This window comes from Brachyhypopomus gauderio, chromosome 9 (assembly GCF_052324685.1).
Source record: "Brachyhypopomus gauderio isolate BG-103 chromosome 9, BGAUD_0.2, whole genome shotgun sequence".
NCBI lineage: Eukaryota > Metazoa > Chordata > Actinopteri > Gymnotiformes > Hypopomidae > Brachyhypopomus > Brachyhypopomus gauderio.
Window position 1 is genome coordinate 6,858,378 of NC_135219.1, and position 20,033 is coordinate 6,878,410.

General features: G+C 43.4%; 1 protein-coding gene across 4 annotated transcripts; it reads right to left on the reverse strand.

Moving 5' to 3' along the window:
* Positions 1–136: 136 nt before the first annotated feature.
* Positions 137–19,920, reverse strand: cad (carbamoyl-phosphate synthetase 2, aspartate transcarbamylase, and dihydroorotase). 4 transcript variants are annotated; one of them, XM_077016727.1, is made up of 45 exons: positions 19,479–19,920; positions 18,495–18,634; positions 18,253–18,382; positions 17,957–18,099; positions 17,699–17,840; positions 17,248–17,419; positions 15,743–15,928; positions 15,446–15,555; positions 14,601–14,743; positions 14,136–14,267; positions 13,684–13,917; positions 13,099–13,320; positions 12,822–13,010; positions 12,495–12,619; positions 12,281–12,414; positions 12,062–12,174; positions 11,607–11,857; positions 11,220–11,466; positions 10,956–11,054; positions 10,395–10,619; positions 9,991–10,173; positions 9,444–9,662; positions 9,164–9,331; positions 8,713–8,895; positions 8,489–8,593; positions 7,313–7,555; positions 7,051–7,132; positions 6,740–6,906; positions 6,432–6,596; positions 6,177–6,308; positions 5,840–6,041; positions 5,274–5,464; positions 5,018–5,158; positions 4,840–4,926; positions 4,612–4,750; positions 4,336–4,371; positions 3,823–3,861; positions 3,312–3,478; positions 2,486–2,560; positions 1,711–1,923; positions 1,495–1,620; positions 1,208–1,363; positions 985–1,086; positions 806–900; positions 137–616 (listed from the first exon to the last, which is right to left on the reverse strand). In XM_077016727.1, the coding sequence occupies exons 1-45, from the start codon at positions 19,570–19,572 to the stop codon at positions 517–519; spliced, it is 6,747 nt and encodes a 2,248-aa protein (XP_076872842.1). In that variant the 5' UTR covers positions 19,573–19,920; the 3' UTR covers positions 137–516. The 4 variants fall into 4 exon arrangements, with proteins under 4 accessions (XP_076872842.1, XP_076872843.1, XP_076872844.1 ...); XM_077016728.1 differs by lacking the exon at positions 4,336–4,371; XM_077016729.1 differs by lacking the exon at positions 3,823–3,861.
* Positions 19,921–20,033: the final 113 nt, after the last annotated feature.

A 20,033-nucleotide genomic window follows, 5' to 3' on the forward strand; every position in this document is an offset into this window, starting at 1 on the left:
TTTTACTAAGAGGAAAAACAGCACTGCATAAATGAGACATTTTTATTCTCTAAAAATATCAACAATGGCCAAGATAATTGTACCAAAGTGACATTATAGTAACTATTTAAGTACAGTAAAAGAACTATTTGAACAGTTATTTCCACACTTTTTATTAGCAGAAACAAAATGCTTGTCGTCCCCATAACAGCATTAAACAGTTTGCCCCAGATCCAAGAGTTTAACATTATGCTTAATTACCATGATTTGGTTTTTTGTTGTTTAGAAAAGATCTTATTGCTCCTTAGAAATATATAAAACGTTGGAAATCAAGACAATATTCAGTGATTTTATAACAATCTAAAACAGACAATGCAACAATGGCATAGGGAAAAATATGTACGGACAGTGTGCATGAGAAGTCAATTTGCAAGTATTGTTGACACAAAAAAAATGTAGGTTAACACCAAGGTCTAAGCAGCAGTCAGTTCCCTTTACTACCAGCTGGTCCCTTCATCCATTTGGTCCCCGAGCCGTTCACCGGCCGAGCACAGTGGCCAGCAGCGCCATTCGGATGTACATGCCATTCTCAGCCTGCCGGAAGTAAGCAGCACGGGGGTCTGTGTCCACCTCTACACTGCAGCCACACAAGAACATAAACCCACAAATGAGTGACACCAAATCTTGCTGTCTGCCTGCATCTTCTGTGTATTACAGCTACACAATAAAACGAGCACCACAAATAAGCAGTCAAATGTAACACAACCGAGTTGAAACTACCGAGTAATGTTTTTGAAGAAATTCCGACACATTTACATGAACATACCTGATCTCATTAACTCTTGGAAGAGGATGCATGACGACCATTTTCCTCTTGGCTCCGGTCATTATGTGAGGGGTCAAGATAAACTGCCCAAAGCACTATTAAAAAGGAAAAGAAACCTTTAATACAACAAAGCCACAGTAGCAATGTGAGGTGCGGTCAGATGTAAAGAAGCGGCGTACTGCTTTGTACTCCTCTTCTGAGGCAAATCGCTCTTTCTGAATCCTCGTCATGTAGAGGACGTCAGTGTCGGGAAGCGCCTCCTCAATACTGCTGAACTCCTCCTGTTAAAAGAGCAGAGATGAGCGTGGAATTGTTAGGCGACATCTAGCCATTTCGAAGTATGAAAAAAACAGATGAATGTTACATTTCAGGATGCGAGAGGGAACGTGGCTGCGTGCGCACCTGCTTTATGCCTTTGGAGGCGACAAAGTTGACGATCTCGGCTGGCATGCTGAGGTTTTTCGGGGACACGTAGCGCAACATGATCCGGTACTGGGTCAGGAGCCGAGCCAGGGAATGCACGGTCCTGCCGTGTTTCAGGTCACCCACCATAGTGATCTGTGCGGACACAAGCAGTGGTGTGTGCAGGATGGTACACATGGGATGCCAAGCTGGTGGTAAGAACACACTATGGGATGGTTCCATCTAATCATGTATTAGGGCAAAACTACATTTTTTACACAACTTACAGTCATGCCATTGACGGTGCCCAGCTCCTCCCGGATGGTGAAGATATCTAGGAGAGCTTGGGTGGGGTGCTCGCCCACCCCGTCGCCGGCGTTGATCACTGGCCTCCGACAGTGCTTTGCCGCTTTCTGCGATTGAGGAAAAGCACATCCACCCATTTACTCCGGGTCTTTAACGACATCTTTGAGAGCCTAACAGATAATTCAGCCAGAACGGACCTCTACGGCGCCGGGCTCCGGGTGGCGCAGCACAAGCACGTCGGCGTAGCAGCTCATGGTCTGCACGGAGTCGGCCGGCGACTCGCCCTTCTGCGCGGAAGACGTGCTCTCGCTGAAGTGCACGACGGAGCCGCCCAGCCGCTGCATGGCCGCCGCGAACGAGCTGCTTGTCCGGGTGCTCACCTCGTAGAACATGGACGCCATGACCTTACCCTGGGACAAAAGGCACAGAGTCAGCTTAATGAGGGCATGCCGAGGAACACATGCTGGTTGGTAAACACAGGGAAGGCTGGAAAATGAGGACCACCTCAATATCTTCAAGCTTTCCAATCTGTTGCCAGTGGCGACAAATGTCTGTCCCAAGCGGCACAGGTCATGTGCAGTGCGGCGGGGAGTTCAGTTCCTGCCATTGTTAATTCAGTGTCTTGGGAATGGCTTTCTGGCTAAACACGTAGGACTCGAGACGCTTACAAACCCACAGCAACACTTCTATGATAGAATTAGTTTCCGCAGGAATTTTTCACTACAGGTACACAAACCTTTGGATTAATAAGCAACAGCAGAAGACTAACACACGAGAGGTCAGCACAAGTCACAGTCTCAGTTGTTTGTCACCAGGGGAGAAACCTCAGCAACACTGCATGACTGGTAATTTGAAGACGGCACCGTTTTCCCTCTTCTTTAAAAACACAACATCTCATGGCGAGTAGAAGGAACTGCTGGTGGGGCGTCATGTCTAGACAGGAGGTCGATGGATGCAGTTTCATTGGCTCACCTTTAAGATGTCCAGGCTCCTCTCTTTCTGCACCATCAGACGAAGCATGTGGGCCACGTTGAACAAATGTGACATCTGGAATCACAGACAAGACAAGCTGTGACATCTCTTCAAAACGGGTCATTGACAATGTAACTTTGGTGCATCGTTCAAGTGTGAGGCTCATTCTGCTGCACGAGTTTATGTGCGTAGGTGCTGCAAGACTATCTGGGGATGCAGGTGTGTTCCACATCGTTGACGGGGGGGGGGGGGGGGGGGGGGGTTTGGGGGTGGTCTAGCACTAGGACCCTGGAGCGGTTATTTTCTGCATGGTCCTAGTGCTAGATTCGGCAAAGTTCACATCGCGCCAGAACAACTGAACAACACACACTTATAATAATTTAATGCCTCCCCTCATAAAATTCCAGACATTTTAAGACGTTTTTAGGCCTTGAATATGGAAAACTAAATTTAAGACATTTTAAGACTTTTTAAGGACCCGCGGGTACCCTGGGTCCGGGTCAAAGTTCATGTACTGCTTAGTGCAGTGATACTGACTTTGGCTGCATACAAAACCACTAAATAAGAGCAACCGGTCACTGCCACAGCAACCGAAATCGTCCTGTGAAGTAACTGACAATTAACGAACTCTGACAGCGTTTTTACAAAACACGTTTTTTAAATCTAAACCCATTACAACCTACCATTTTGAGTCATACTGGCTGTCATGATCATACTGGTTGGTTATCTCCAAAACCAAATTAGCTAATCCTCACAATGTATTTTTAAATAACATTTCACATTGCAGTAGTAACAGTGTCAGCTGTAAAGGAAGAAAATGTGCTACCTGATCTTTGGTGAACTGGCGCACAGAGAGGATATGCTGGCCCACCAGCGGGTGTAGCAGCGGAGACATCTGAAGGTGGGACACCACCTGGGGTTGGCTTATTTGAGGGGACAGCATCTTGCTTAGAGGTGGAGGGGGGGTGTACGTCTCAGCGGATGGAACCCCCTCTGACGAAAAGGAACAACAAAGATGGATCTTACAACAGATGGATCGGACTTGCAACATAAAAACCCGCATCAAAACCTCTGGAGACCAGTCGCTATACTGTGGAGGCAAGAAGTGGAAGACATGAACCTCACAGGGAACAACCAGAGAAAACCAAGCAGCCAGAAGAAAGAGCAAATCAGTAGGACATGGAAGCTCCATGTAGCATTTTGTAAGGCCGTTAGGGCTAAACAGTTTCTCTCTACACCTATACACTCTCAGTGAAGACACTGAAAGGCTGGTGGACACCGTAGGGAGGAAGAAGGCTGCTGCCACCAGAGCAGAATCACCAGAACTAATTTCGAACCTGATTCAAACGTTCTTCTCACTGGTTTCTCCTCTTCGGCTGTGTGCAGATTGTGGCACCAGTTAGAAACACAGAAATGTTAATTAGTGTGTGATTAGTTTTGCTTTTGATCTAAATATCACAACCATCAAAATAGTTTTTACAGTTCCATATTACTTAATGCATCAACATTATACTCTGGTAAATTTGATACTACAGTAACTACATAATATATCTATTTTTCAAATCTATATGATGACCAATATTTGATATGAAAATTTGATAATACCCCCAACAGATTGGAATGTACTGTCATTTGTATCCAATTTATACACCCAATAATGACATTAGTAAACAATGTGGTGTGGTGCATAGTAATCAAATGAAAAAAAACACAACATGCAATAAAAATGTAAGTACAATTGTGTTAGATTTTGATTCGAGTTTGTGATCAAGTGCCCCAACACTTCAAAAGTCAATCCAATCACTTTTTTCAGTATGTTGTATAAACACTATGCATTCGGCAAATTTTACCAACAGCTTGAAGGAGTTTAGGTGACCTCATAAGACCTGTATGCAAAAATAGATTGCCTTCACACAATGACAGTATTGTGTAGTTTATGTAACAAATCTGAACCAAAAGACAAAAAATATAAATGAACTACCAGGCAACCACTAGTATTACATTTCGCTCCTAATTCACAAGGCCACAGCACTGATATATGAACGACTTTAGGTACACTAGGTAGTTTCAGTAATTACAACACATGACCATTGAGGCAATAGAGCCATCGCAAACCAAATTAGTACCTGGCGGAAACCCGGGGTCAGAAGCATGGTGGACCCGTGGTGGGAGAGTAAAGCGCCCATCCCCAGCTACCCTGCGTGGGCTTGGGGCTCGGGTGCGAAGGACCTCACTGGCCACTGGTTGGCGGATGCGCTCGGGGGTCTGCGTAATGTGCATTGGTGTATTAGTTTGAATGAAAGCAGCAGACAATGCCAACCTTAGGTGAGAGAGGACAACTGTTCCTACGTTACCTTAGGGACATCCCTAATTGCATCAAGGACAGCTGGCGCAGAGGACCACGTCTTGACATCCTGGCCATAGCCAGGAGGTACCAGTACCTTGGTGTTTAAAGAGGAGTGGAATGGTTTAATAGGAATAACAATGGAACATCTTGAAGTTAAATACCATTTCATGAAGCAACGGGTTCACCTGTCCATCGATGTAGGCCACCTCTCCTCTCAGCACCACCCGCATCACTTTGCCCTTCACCTTCATGCCCTCGAAGGGAGTCCACTTTGACTTTGTGAACTGCATGTACTTTGGGATGATCCACTCTTTCTCCAAGTCCACCTGGCAAAGAAAGTCTGGTATGATGAACGGAAATCATCTTGGCCAAAGAAACCTTTCAGAAGACAGCAGGCTAAATCCATGCTCGTGACTGCACTGGCGTTTCGCAACCACGTGCCTCCACATAGGTGTTCTCCTGAGGGGGCAGCGAGAAGATGCGAGCAGGGTTCTCGTAGAGCCTCCTGACAATGTCGTCCAGAGTGAGGCGGCCCTCGCTGACAGCGGTGAGCAGCAGGGGAAGCATGGTCTCCAGGCCAGGGTAGCCAGGAGGAGGCCTCTCAGAGTCCTTCTCCTCCAGTGAATGTGGAGCTGCCATTACATAGAGATATGCTTGGTTATTAAATGACCACTTCACAACAAAATACTGTACATAAGACAACTTTAAAGTTCCAAAATTAGTGACAGTTACACAAGAGATCGATTCAAGGACAGACAGGACAACTTGGGTGTTATATGCCCTAAAATAATCAACTTTGTTAGGTTTTCATTATAAATTTCCAATCTTTGCATCATTTCATTAAGTCCTACTAGCCTTCAGTGAGTACTGGATGCCAATATTTTAGGACAACCTAATACAGCCCTTTATTCAATAGCAAACTCCCGATACACTAGAAAAAATGCCTGGTATGAAATAAGGTGCTAGGAATGGTCAGCCCCAAATTGGGCATTAGAATCTGCCCTCACAGTGATCGGTGGCAAAACAGTCGATGATATCCAGATTCTCCCACAGGGCGTCCATGTCCTCTCGTGTGCCGAGCATTGGCCGCACCTGAGCCCTGCCATCTCCGATAAGGGCCACGTTATCTTCACACAGGAAGAGGTGGTGAGGGGCCACCTCACACGTCACTTGGATCCCCTTCTGCTTGGCAGCTCGGATGATCAGGATCTGCAGGGTGATGAGATTATGGGCTATCGGAATAAGAGGACAACCTCATCCGGAAAAGAAAAACACCCTACCAAGGAAATTCAAGAAGCCACCACACAACACAAGGACGCGAAGTCTCACACAGTCCCACCTCACCTCCTCTTTCTTGGCAATGTGGCAGATGTGAACAGGTCTCTGGTAAAGCTGTGCCACCATCAAGATGGCAGCCACGGTCTGCTTCTCCGCATGTGCCACGATAGGCAAGTGCTTTGGCCACTTCTCAAAGTGCTGCATTTAAGATCATATCCATGAAGAAAAAAAAAAAATGCCAAGCAATTCTCATCGTTAAACCCTCATGGCTGACCCACAATCAGTTGATCAGTGTTTTGGACCATGAGTAATAATTTTCACCTCCATCCACAAGGAAACATTGTCCATCTTGAGTGTCGAGTAGGTATCATTCAAGTACATCTTCAGACCAGCAGTGGCATTTGCAATGGAGGGCAGAATAGTGGCATTGTCTGACGCTGCCCCTACAAACAGGGCATAGTCGCAACGACATCCAACTTTGGCCAGCTATAGAGATCAACAGAAAAACACAAAAGAATAAATAAAAATAAGCCTGAGGCTGCATGAAAAGAGTTGACAGATGGCAGAACCCAAAATCCCTTCTGGGGATCTTTAAGGCAACAGATCTCTGCTGATCGAGGATGATGTACCTTCTGGACAAAGGCGAGAGAGCTGGGGTCTATGACGGCTGGGTTGGTGTTGGGCATGGCACACACCATAGTGACTCCTCCCGCCAGGGCAGCAGCTGTGCCCGAGGAGAAGTCTTCCTTGTGGGTGCCACCCGGCTCTCGCAGGTGAACGTGAACATCGATGAGTCCTGTCAGAGGAAGGGTGTGGCCATTTGTACATGGAAACCTGGTATTCCCCCTATTGCTATGAAGCATAGTCGCTTTTGTAATGGCATGTTAAACCACATTGTACATAATTAGGATGTAACAAAATAGGACTGATTATTAGTTACCAGGTAAGCGAATCAGTTTCTGGGAGGTCATGCTGTCTATGTGAGTCTTGACTGGGGGAGCTTGACCAATCTGTCTAAGTGCCTGCCAAAGTAAACGTGGATTTATCTACATTTATGAAGCACAGCATTCATAAACAGCTTGAGAGAAGCCAGTCGGAGTTGGGGCTTCAAACTCCGGCTCACAGTCCTGGTGAATCAAATACGTACTCAGTGTTTAGTGTGTCAAACATTTCGATCACTGCAGTTATTTGCAGACTGTTACCTGAACAAACAGCTTGGTGCATTTGATGTCAATGATGAGGGGCACAGAGTAGTCAACAGCCATGCGGCGTGTCCGGTATCCTTTAGTGACGAAAGAGGACAGGCGTCGTCCACCAGAGTTCCTCATGGACAGGTTGATGACCATATCAAAGTGGTTCTCCACCAGGTAGTCCATGATGTTCCTCTGTTTCTCTTTGGTGGGGCAGTCACTCTCTTCCTCAAAAGGCCAATCTACAGCCATGACCTAGGGGTAGAGAGAGAAGTGATGGGTCAGCAATTTCATATTATTAAAGCAAAACCTCAGGTCAACATGTTAATGCATCTCATTTACAGTTAGAACTCTGAAAGATCAGAAAACAGCGATGGTGTCTTTGTTATATCAAGACTGGTTACTTTAAAAAATGTCTTTATATCATTCCAAAAAGCTTGTTTAATGTAACAGTAGTTCTAATGATTTTTTCAAAATTTACAAATATTCTGGACAAATGTTCGAGCTGAAAAAGAAACTTCAGTAATTTAGTAACCCAATCTGTTCCACCTATCAAAAAACTGAACAGGTGAACCATCTATCTAATAGCAGCTAATTGCAATCATGTGATTAAAAACTGGGGATGAGACTATTTGGTCAGTACTCTGGGTAAAGGTAACTTGAATTTTTTTTTTTTGGAATAAATAAATCTATTGTTAGCTAATAGTTCAATGTTGGCTTCTTTTTCCAAGTAAAAAAGTATAAACCCTTTGAGGAAATTTTTTTTACTGTCCTTATTAATTTTCCTCTGTGACAATTCAAATATTATATATATATATATATATATATATATATATATATATATATATATATATATATATATATATATATATATATATATATATATATATATTTTTTAATAAGCCAGTAATAACAGAAGTTTACCAACTTGGTTTTTCTACAGGGTAATTGTTACCTGCATATGTAAAATCTATTTAAATCCAGTATTTTTAAATCATGTAGCACATAAAATGGGCCTGTTGGCACTGGATAAAGATGATGACTAACTGCTTTCCTTTTACTTGACAGAAAATGGACACATTCCTGGCTAAACTATCACTGAACTTGTAGTTTTAATCAAGACGACAAAGCAGATGCTGAAAAAACTGAGGCCATACAGACACACACACAGGCCTCTGTTCCCCTCACCTGAACACCATGCTCAGTGTAGAAGTCTGCAGTGCCCAGGCTGGCGTACAGGTTGTAGCCCAGAGCCTCCAGAGCCTGCACTGTGGGCAGCAGCTCACTTTTATTCTGAAAACAAGAAGAAAATGAAGGCGAGGCAATTTTACACCAGTTACACCATTACCACAATTCTCCACATTAAACAGAAATGAGCAGTTTGTGTATGTACAGGAATCGTTTTCTGATACCTTGTAGCTGCCAATGGAGAGGAGAATGTTCTTTTTGGGAATTTTAAAGCCTGTACTGAGCATGGCTTTTAGGTAGGCTTCATAGCGGTTCTCCCCAAAACAGGCCACCTCACCAGTACTGGTCATCTCCACCCCCAACACCACATCGGCCCCGGCCAGGCGAGAGAAGGAAAACTGGGGCACCTTCAAGGCACAAAGAATCAGAACGTACACAAACTATGCACAACAAACTCATCCAAGGGATACTTAACATAAAATACAGCACTGCTATCAGGGGTCAAGGGGCTATGTAGAGCTATGCAAACACTTTTCGTTTGTACATTTTTGTAGACACACCCCGTTAAAGGCATTCTAAATAAATAGTACCAAGGAAAGTGCTAAAGACATAAGACATCAACTTAAAAGCTGATAATGTCAGAATATCTCAAAGCTAAGAAGAGTTGCTGGTCACCTTAACTCCCACAATGCCTTTTCCCCTCATGAGTCCCACAGCCTCCACCTCCTCGCCCATGATAACCTGTGTCGCCAGGGCCACAAGGTCAACGCCCAGTGTCTTTGAGACGAAGGGGAAGGACCGTGAGACTCGCACGTTACATTCGATCACCTTCAGCTGGTCATCCTGAATTCACACACACACACACACACACACACACACACATGTCAAGACCAAAAAAGCATAATATTCTCTTAAGCATTAATTCTGTATCCTTTATGCTAAGTTATAATGTGACCTTGGCAATAAGCTGCAGGTTAAATGGTCCCGTCACTTGTAGCTCTTGGCCAATGGCATGGACAATTAACTTGATGCGTTCCATGGTCTTCTGGTTGATGTCCTGAGGTGGTGTGACTAGTGTAGCATCCCCAGAATGCACACCAGCATTTTCCACATGCTCCGAGATGGCAATGGCGATGACCACTCCATCACAGGCTATAGCATCGACATCAATCTCCTACAAGCATGGAGCAAAGCATTACTGAAAAATCTATTCCAGGCATACAATTTTTTATTTATTTACTCGATTAAAGTCAATATATACAGCAATATCAAGAGACACTAAAGATGTCTTTCAGAAATTCTGTGGACTTCGTTTTGGCATTCAACAACATTCTTTGTCAACATGCAGACAACTTTCAAGTGGTTTGGCAGGTTTTAGCTTGATGACTGCATTTGATCAGACTAACTTTTACCACTCTGCTTACATAAGACACAATTTACACAATTGTAAATTAGTTTGACTACACTAAAGTTACTCTATCCAACAGTAACGGTTTCAACACCTTGGCCTCCTGGATGAATTTGGAGATGACAACGGGGTGCTCTTTGGACACAGCCACAGCGCTGCTCAGGTACTTCTCCAGGTCGCTGTGCGAGTAGGCCACGTTCATGGCAGCTCCGCTGAGCACATAGGAGGGCCGCACCAGGCACGGGTAGCCCACCGTGTCACAAAAGTGCATGGCCGACTACCAAAGGGACAAAAAGTTAAGGCCAAGCAGCAATAAAGTGATCAATGTGTTCTGTTTTGCTAAATACCACAGTTTACGATTACATATTTTAAAAGTAAGCTTTCTAGAGGTTTCCTTTCTAGAAGTTTCCATATAGAAATGTATGCAGCTAATGATGAATTGAAGTTAGTGGAGCAATCCAATCAGAATCCTCATTTTAGCATCAGGATTCCAAGTACCTCTGTATCGGATAGCTCTTTCCAGCGAGGCTGACTGATTCCAATGGTGTCCAGCATCCTGGAGAATTTGAAGCGGTTTTCGGCAGAGTCGATGAACTCCGGTGAAGTACCGAGGATCCGGCACTGCTGCCTATGGAGGGACATGGCGATGTTGTTGGGGAGCTGGCCTCCCATCGACAGAATCACTCCCTCTGGGTTCTCCAACTCATAGATGTCCATAACCACCTTAGATTCAAGTTAGGCAGTTTTTGCTAAGTACTAAAACATCATAACAGATAAACAAACCCCAACTCCTCTGTATAGTTCAAAAAGGGCATACTGGGGGAAGAGCTGTTAACAAAATGCATAATTTAACATTTTCCCCATTTAGTTTAGACTCAAGGCTAGTCACTGTTTTGAAAATAAAATGTAGCATATTGGGCTTCCAAATGAGAAAATGTGTGTGTACACTTGTCTGTTAATCACTTTCTTCTAAAATAAAGATATATAAATGGAGAAAACAATGCTTATGCAAATGCTAATTCTAACATAAGCATCACATTATTGATGGACATGTCTTACTTCAAAGGAGATCTCATCAAAGTAGAGCCTGTTACACATATCATAGTCCGTGCTGACTGTTTCTGGATTGTAGTTCACCATGATTGTTTTATAACCCATCTGGAAAATGAAATGAACCACAAATAAAAATAGCAATTATTCAAAATAAATAAAACATCGTTTCACATTTTTGCACATCCTTTTACAGTAAGTTTACAGTTTTAAATTTCATTACATTTTACATAAAAGCATCTAGATAATTTGAGTTTCTTTTCTCTAAAAGACCTTTCTAAGTTCCATAATGCAGCCCACGGCACACCAGTCAAACTCCACGCTACTGCCGATGCGATACACGCCAGAGCCAATAACCATGACGTGGGATTCATCAAAGGTCAGGTCGCTCTCCGTGCCGTTATAGGTCAGGTACAGATAGTTGGTGTGGGCGGGCCATTCAGCAGCCACTGTATCGATCTGCTTCACTATAGGCTGGATCCTCCAATCACGCCTCAGTTTCCTCACTGCTAGCTCGGTGCTGGAGGGAGTGAGAGAGAGACAGAGAGGGAGAGAGAGAGATTGATCGATCAGCGCAACCTTTGCAATTTGGACTGAAATGTAAAGGAAAAGAGAAGAATAAAAGGAGAGTATACCAATGGCGGCGCACCAACACCATACCTCTGCACAGCGAGCGCGATTTGTTTGTCCGAGAACCCCAACTGCTTTGCCTTCCTCATCACTTCTGGAGGCATGGCACTTTCATCCTGATTAAATGTCTGTAGAAGTTTTTCATGGTCCACAATGTTTTTCATTTTGTGAAGGAACCAGCGGTCAATCTTGGTCAGTTCGTACAGACGGTCTACGGTGTAACCAGCATGAAGAGCTGCTGCCAGTACAAAGATTCGCTTGTCTGTAGGAATCTGGAGCTCCTTAGAAGCCAAAAGAAAAAAAAATTACAGTACTTGAGTCTTCGAGTATAACAAGTATAATGACTAGGGCACACAAATTATTTAACATTCAAGAAGCACTCTGAAAAAATTGACTAAAGAAAAGCATTTGTTTTTTTTTATGAAGTGCCGAAAGAGTTTCCTATGGTTTGTGTTAGTGACAAATACGTAATATTTACAACTAACCTGCTCCGACACTGTTTTGAGGGTTTGGTCAAATCCAACACAGTTCTCGTCTACCATTCTCAGAGCTTTTTGGAAGGCCTCCTCAAAGCAGCGTCCAATGGCCATCACTTCCCCTGGGTAAAGAAGGCAGTGTGAGATCCTGCTTCAAACTCGAAGAAAAATGCATCCTTCTAATGGCATGGCATCCTACAGGCAGAAATAAAATACAGGTGACCTTACCAACACTCTTCATGGAGCTTCCAATTTTAGTGCTGACCCTCAGGAACTTGCTCAAGTCCCAGCGAGGAATCTTCACCACACAGTAGTCCAGGCTGGGCTCGAAGTTGGCTGTGGTCGAGTTGGTCACAGAGTTCCTGGAAAAGAGCAAGATTCAAGGGATCAGCAAATCCAGAAATGAGCGAGTGAAGGCTTCAGGTTCTGATGCACAACTCACTTCAGAAGTGGCAGGGGGATGCCAATGCCAAGCTTAGCTGCCACGTAGGCCAGAGGGTAGCCCGTGGCCTTACTGGCCAGAGCAGAGCTGCGAGAGAGGCGAGCATTCACCTCGATGATGTAGTACTGCGAGAAACACACAGCAACATTCAGATATGGTACTGGGCACAGCGCAAGTAAAAAGCATGAGATTAGTTCCCCGTGTTTACCACCCTTCCAAATGTTGATCTATTGATCAACCACTGATTCTAGAACAGCAATCCAGTCCAAACTGGCCATAGTATAATAAATGAAGACAAGGGCCTATATGATCCAGAAGGGATGGTACCTGCTCAGACTCGGGATTTAGGGCGTACTGAATGTTGCACTCCCCTATGATCCCCAGATGGCGGATGACCTTGATGGCAGTGTTCCTCAGCATGTTGTACTCATAATCGTTAAGCGTCTGGCTAGGAGCCACCACTATGGACTCTCCCGTGTGAATCCCCAAAGGGTCTACGTTCTCCATGTTACAAACCTGGAAGCATGAAGTTTTCGTACAGTGAATCGGCACTCACACGGTCCGTCTTTTATTCGCGGACTTGCGACGCACGTGCACCTCCTACCGTGATGCAGTTGTCGTAGGCGTCCCTCACTACTTCGTATTCGATCTCCTTCCATCCCTTGAGTGATTTATCCACCAGGACTTGTGTCGTGTGGGCGAAGGCTTGTGTAACTAGCGCGATCAGCTCTTCTTTGTTGTTGGCAAAACCTGAGCCCAAGCCGCCGAGCGCAAACGCCGAGCGGATCAGCACCGGGTAGCCGAGCCTCTCGGCGGCAGCCGCTGCCTGCACAGAGCAAAGACACAATGCAGTCAAAGCATCGAAGATAGAGCAGTTAGCATGGTCTTATTTGCATAGTGCTACGTCACTCTAGACCAGACATGCAGCACATTTGGACGAGATATTTCTAACAAACACTACAGATACAGAAGATACAAAATCTTCCCTCCATAAAGTCAATAATGTGTATATGCGAATTCTCAGAAAATAAGGTTACAAAGTGAACGCTTTCCAAGGGCATCCAGATGAACATTGAGACGGCACCTAAGCATCTCTAGATATCCATTTCTCTTTCAAGCTACAGATGGAAAGTAATTGGCCAAGGCAGATTGAACAGTGTTTAATGATCTTATAGGGGATGAAGCTCACCTGCTCCACAGACATAGCTGCCTCACTGGGGGCCACGTGCTCATTGATCTCTTCCATCTTCTCCACAAAGATCTTCCTGTCTTCTGTCATCTCAATGGAGGCCACCGGGGTTCCAAGCACATGCACATTGTACTTCTCCAGCACGCCCTGCTTGGTCAGTTCCACCCCGCAGTTCAGAGCCGTCTGGCCACCGAATGTCAGCAGCACCCCATCAGGACGCTCGTTTTTGATCACCTGGTTCATAGATGGACACAAGCACATGCACTTGTCAAGTCAGAAGCCTTTCATAGAATCTTCCTTTATGTAAAAATTTATACATTTAACTGCCTCTCAACTCATTCATGTAATAGGAATTTGGAAGACATCAGTAAAGGTGTCAAGATAAATATTGTAAGCACCAACACCAACATCATTGCTGCTGTCGATACTTTCCGATGTCGACTTTTCCTTACCTGTGTGACGTAGTCTGGCGTGATTGGAAGGAAGTAGACCTTATCTGCAAGACCTTTGGATGTCTGCACTGTGGCAATGTTGGGGTTAATGAGAATAGTTTGGATATTCTCTTCTTTAAGAGCTTTAATGGCCTAAGACAAACCATAGAAAAACAGAGTAAACATCTGACCAAATCATTTCACTACATCTTAGAGATGAAAATTGCTTGGGGTGATAACAGTGCTGGAAAAGCACATAATCTTATTTTCATACACGGACACATCTCATTTAAAAATATCTTGAGAAGCAGGAGCTAAAAGAACTCATACTGCAAAATGAACGCATAACTGCAAGCTGTGCCAATAGTGACTGTACTTGCTACATACTGCAGTGTCAAGCAAAATAGCCCAAATAGTATTCACTCTTTGCCATAGTAACAGCTTTGGGTGAGCTCTGCCTAAACATATTATTTATCAGTGACTTACTTGAGAGCCAGAGTAATCAAATTCTCCAGCCTGTCCAATGGAAAGACCTCCAGAGCCTAGAAGAAGCACCTTACGTGGCCGCACAAACTCTTCCAGTTTAGGAGATCCAAGGAAGGTGAGATGCTCAGTTAGCCTCTCCTTGACTAGAGATGAGGGAAAGAACTTGAGCAATTATTTTGTAATCCTGGGATTATGGAGTGCAATCACAATTGTCAAGGTCAGTTTGATTTATTGTGAGGCTATGTTCCCCTAACAAGGTTACAAATGGCACAAATCTTTTACCCATCTGATTTGTTAGTGCAGGGTTGAACTAGGCATTGCATCTATTTTAAATCAGATCCGAGACACATTTATAAATGGGCCCACATTGGATACATGACATATGCAGCTTAACCTTTGCAAAAAACCAAATGAGCCTGCATTATGTTGCATTACATTACAGATTCTGAAGGGAAGAACAGATAAACACACAAAACCAAAAGAATAAACAACAAAGCAAAACAATGTGCAGGTGTAGGTCCTCTCAAGGTAGAGGTCACACCAAATCAAACATTAAAGACCAAGAAGCTGGAATAAGGCCTGTATTGTGATCACAGACTTATCCATGAGTGGAATTGAATAGGTAACTTTACAAGAAATATTAACCCTAAATTTCAATTACAGCATTCTGTACTGAAATGTCGCATGAGCTCTACACTTAATGTGTGCCAGGCACATGAATTTCAAGTACCCTAAAAATCCTGAAATAAGTAGAAAAGAAGCATATTCACATCCCAGTTAACATGTATTCATATAATTTTACTTAGAATCCAACAATTTCACTACCAAATTTACAAAAACCTCACCTGACTTGCCAGCTTTACCCTCTTTGGCATCTCTGACTGTGTCCAGAAAGACATCAAAAAGGCTGACCAGGTCAGTGGGACCTGCCTTGTGCTCAGGGTGGAACTGTACACTGTAAAAAAATAAATAAATAAAAACAAATTTAAATTAAAAAAAATGCTGTCTTCAATATATACCCAAAACATCCTTTGTACCAATATGAAATAACTTTAAGACTTAGGGTTAAGACATTCTAAAATTATAATACCAGACAAAAAAGATTACGACCTTATGAAGGTCGAGAGGAAATCTGACAGCACCTGAAGAGAGGTTTATAGTTGTGTACGATGCCTTCACTGCTGTGGTCATTAGCGTTAGTGAATAGCACATCCCAGTCCTCTGGGAGGGTCTTAGGGTCCACTGCAAAGCCATGGTTCTGAGATGTGATGAAACAGCGCTCAGTTCCCTTATGGATGCAAGGCTGATTATGGCCACGATTGCCATACCTAGAACACAGACACAAGATTAACAAAACAGAGTTTGAATGCAGAACCGGATTGCAGTTCTAGAACTGTTTTTCCAGGTATGGAATACTCCCATTTAATGTTCAGGATGGGTACAGAGGCAGCTAATGAAGAGCTCCTGTTAGGTCATATAAACAGACGTTGGCAGTAAGCATTCTCCTCCTGTCATGGATGAGAATCTGTAGAAAAAAAGGGTAGCAGCCCTAGGAGCAAAGTACATGCTAACCTTTAAGACCTATGTTGAAAGATAGCAAGCACTCCAGATCTAAAACATAATGATCAGGCTATGAGTAACATTAAGAGAAAAGTAGGTAAAAGGCTTATTGATGATGCACTTTAATACAAGAATGGTAAGAATTTGAATTATTTTAGTCCAAAATGACTACAAAACCGGGCTCAACATGAGGACAGAAAACTGGCTCATTAGTTATTACAGTGATTCAAAGTTCTCATTGAACTTTGCCAGGAATTTCACCAAGCTGAAGAGAGACCTCCAGTGATCCGTCCTTGAACATGGGCCAGACAAAGGAACCGTTCCAGGTTCTTACAGAATATCAGCAGCTCACATTCCCAGCACATTCCTGTGCAGTAATCTACTGAAACAGCTCCCACGGAACCCAGAGGAATGGTGGGAAATGGCCTGGCAGTCAGAGTGGCTCTGATTATCAGAATCTTGTCACCAATCTGAGGGATGTCCTATATACAAATGGCCCTATGAAGGATGCGGATGACCTTAAATTCACCCTTAAAGGAGTTGATGCACCATGACATAACCAATTTCAAATGTAACATTTCAAATATGAATTGGTTTAACTTGAAATAAATACATACATACAGTGAGTCCCCGCTTAACGACGGGTCTGGTTAACAACGGATGGGAGTAACTAACTACTTTTTTTTTTTTTCGCACGGTGTACGGAGGAGTAGTGTTGTGTACGATAAGCTGGTCTGAGGCAGCTGGCAGCACAGCCTCAACTGCAGCCCATGCTCTCACGCTGTACGCACGCACGAGAACATTGTTAGTGAAGGGTCACGCTTAACGACAAAAACTGCTTTATGACGGACTTTTCAGTCTCTAACCCCGTCGTTAAGTGGGGACTCACTGTATTTGGTAAATATGAAAACACAGTGATTTTATAAATGTTATAAATCAGCCACAGCTGATTTCCCAAGGTTTTTCACACACTGATAGGCCCATCGCTTGCTTCTTGTGGAAGCAAATATGAAAGAAAGGAAATCTGGTTTCATGTGAAGATCATTTGTAGGTATTAGTGAAGGTAGTGTAAATAATGTAAGCTTACTTCATTTTGTACGTCTTTGCCCCAATGACCAGTGATAGCAACTGATGGCCCAAGCAGATACCAAAAACAGGTTTGGGGTTTTTCACACACACAACCTTCTGCAGGTTTTCTATGGTCTCCTTGCAGTACTGTGGGTCACCAGGGCCATTACTAATGAACAGTCCGTCAAAGTCTGGAGAAAAAAAAAAAGAAAAACGGATGTATATATACAAACATTTACCATAGATTTTCATGTAAATCCAAAAGCTTCAAATTCGTTATAAATCTCAAAAAAGCCTGGTAAACAATGGCTCTGATAAAAATAAATAAATAACAATGCAGATCTGTGCCACGCCAATTTGGTTATGCTGATCAATTACAAGATCATATGCATGAGATTCTCCTATAGGGAATATTTAGCTATTATTCATCAACAGTCTTCACTGAAGATTTATTCCAGGTTGTTGCTCACCGTGTGTGTCCAGAGGGTGATCCCATGGCAATAAGGTGACCTGCACTCCTCTCTGGCACAAGCAGCGGATCTGATTGTACTTAATCCCACAGTCCACTGCAATAATCCTCAAAGTACCGTCTGGATTGAAAACCCTGGGCTCCTAAGAAGAGCAAACAGACAAGCAAAGAGTAGGAAACAGTAAGGAACCTGGGTAATGAAACAAATATCATTTAAGACATCCTAAAAAAAAAAGTGTCTCATCCTACAAAGTCATACTTTCAAGGACACTTCTTTGACCAAATTCCGACTGTCTGGATTGTCGAAGGGTATGCTGTCAGGTGATGTTCCCTCTGCCACCAGCTTCCCCATCATGGTTCCCTTTTCTCTTATTTTCTTGGTCAAGCAACGAGTGTCTACACCTGTTTTCAAACAAGAGATTACTTATCAAAACGTGTGTGGCTCATACACTACATATAATTCTTAAGATTCACTCTATGAGACCATGGGAGTACTAGTTGTATAGCATACACATTGCAATCACAAAATATTTCTATGAAATAATGGCAGTTCACCCTCTAATCCAGGAATGCCTTGCTCTTTGAGCCACTGGTCTAGAGACTTGGCTGAGCTCCAATGGCTGGGACTCTGAGAAAGCTCGCCAATGATGAAGGCAGCTGCATGGATCCGGGAGGACTCGAACCACTAGAAAGAGAGGGACCATTCCAGAAGATTGTGACGTGAATCAAAACGAATGGCAGCGGTATGTATTTTATTCAGTTCGGATATAGTCAGCATAAATGGAACATTTATGCACCTTGCTGAGTCCAAAGTCGCCATCCTCATCTTTAGGCACACCATAGTTCCCAATCAGTGGGTATGTCAATGTCAATATCTGAGCTTTATATGAGGGATCAGTGAGAGCCTCTGGATAGCCCACCATTCCTGTCTGGAAAACTGAAGATACAAATGTATGACTGTAGCTGTTGTGAGAAACATGGTCAAGGCAAATGAGAAGTATTCAAGTGACATTACTTAGTTGGTTTGGTTACAAATTCATAACAATTCCAATTAACAAATGTCAAATATGACTGCTATTACTGAGTAACAAGATTTTGTTATAAAATTATTTAATTGTATATTTCAGTAACATATGTGGCTATGTGGTGCTTTGAATCATGTTTGCATACTGATTTCTATGTGTCACTTCTTTTAACAAGTTTTCAGATACAATCTTTGACTATTCAATTAGAATAGAGCCATTCTGTAATGGGATCAAAATGTAAAATCGGAGAGGTCTGGACATTTGATATTAGGGAGGTTTTACAGTGATCGGTGATCGTCACTGGAGGAATCACAACCTTTGATCTCATGTCCTGCGCGAGAACTACCAGTCAGTTAAACCCCTCATGTGTAGGCGTTGCTTATGTTGATAAATAAAAACAATCACGACCTTTCAATAAATTGTACTGCGAATGTAAGCTTTAGATTGTCTAAATAAAGGGGATATGAATCGAGAGTACCCGAGTGAACAGGCTTGGACTGAAGCTCAGGGTGAGGGTCTTTATTCACGCTTTGAAATATTCAGCGCGAAAATGGGACACGTGTGACGTGAGACTTGCGAAGACCAGGGACTGATTGCGCAGTTAGTCCAACTGGTGATGTTATCCTAAATATCTGCATGTTAACCAAGAAGAGGGGACAACGCGGAAGCTGTAAACTGAAATGAACTGGCTAGCCTGCTAGTGTTTTCGTTTGTTGAAGTTTTTATGAACGGATTATTTAACATGTAATAACTTACCAACTTCACCAGATACTGAGGTGCTGGCCCCAAAGAGGCGGCCTTTAAAAGCGGTCCCGTCCTCCAGTATCAAAGAGCCCATTTTCATCGACATATTTACGTTTCTGAAACCTAAATGAGAAAATAACCACGATACTCAAAGTAAACTATTTTTTCTTTCGCGACGACGGGATGATGTTACTTCCAGGTCGACTTTAGTTCTGCGATGCTGTGCCCACGTGAAAGCCACGCTGAGCTGCGACGTTTCCCAATTGTCCAAATACGGAGTGTGCTACTGCGGAGGTCAAAATTTTTCGAATATAGATAGTTGTGCTTTACGAATTAAATCAGTCTCTTTTGTCTGCTCTGGTGGTTTCAAGGATCCTAATTTGCTTGGTAAGGCGAATCCACACTGCTCTGGTTGGAAGCCACAGCAGTGTGGGACCCTACCGGTCTACATCATTTGCTTACATAGCTGCCGTACGTGGCCACGTGGTCGCCACGTCCTGGAGGAGGAGACTAGCAAGATCGGATTTTTCATTTAGAAAATGCACTCTTGATGCAGTGTCATCATTT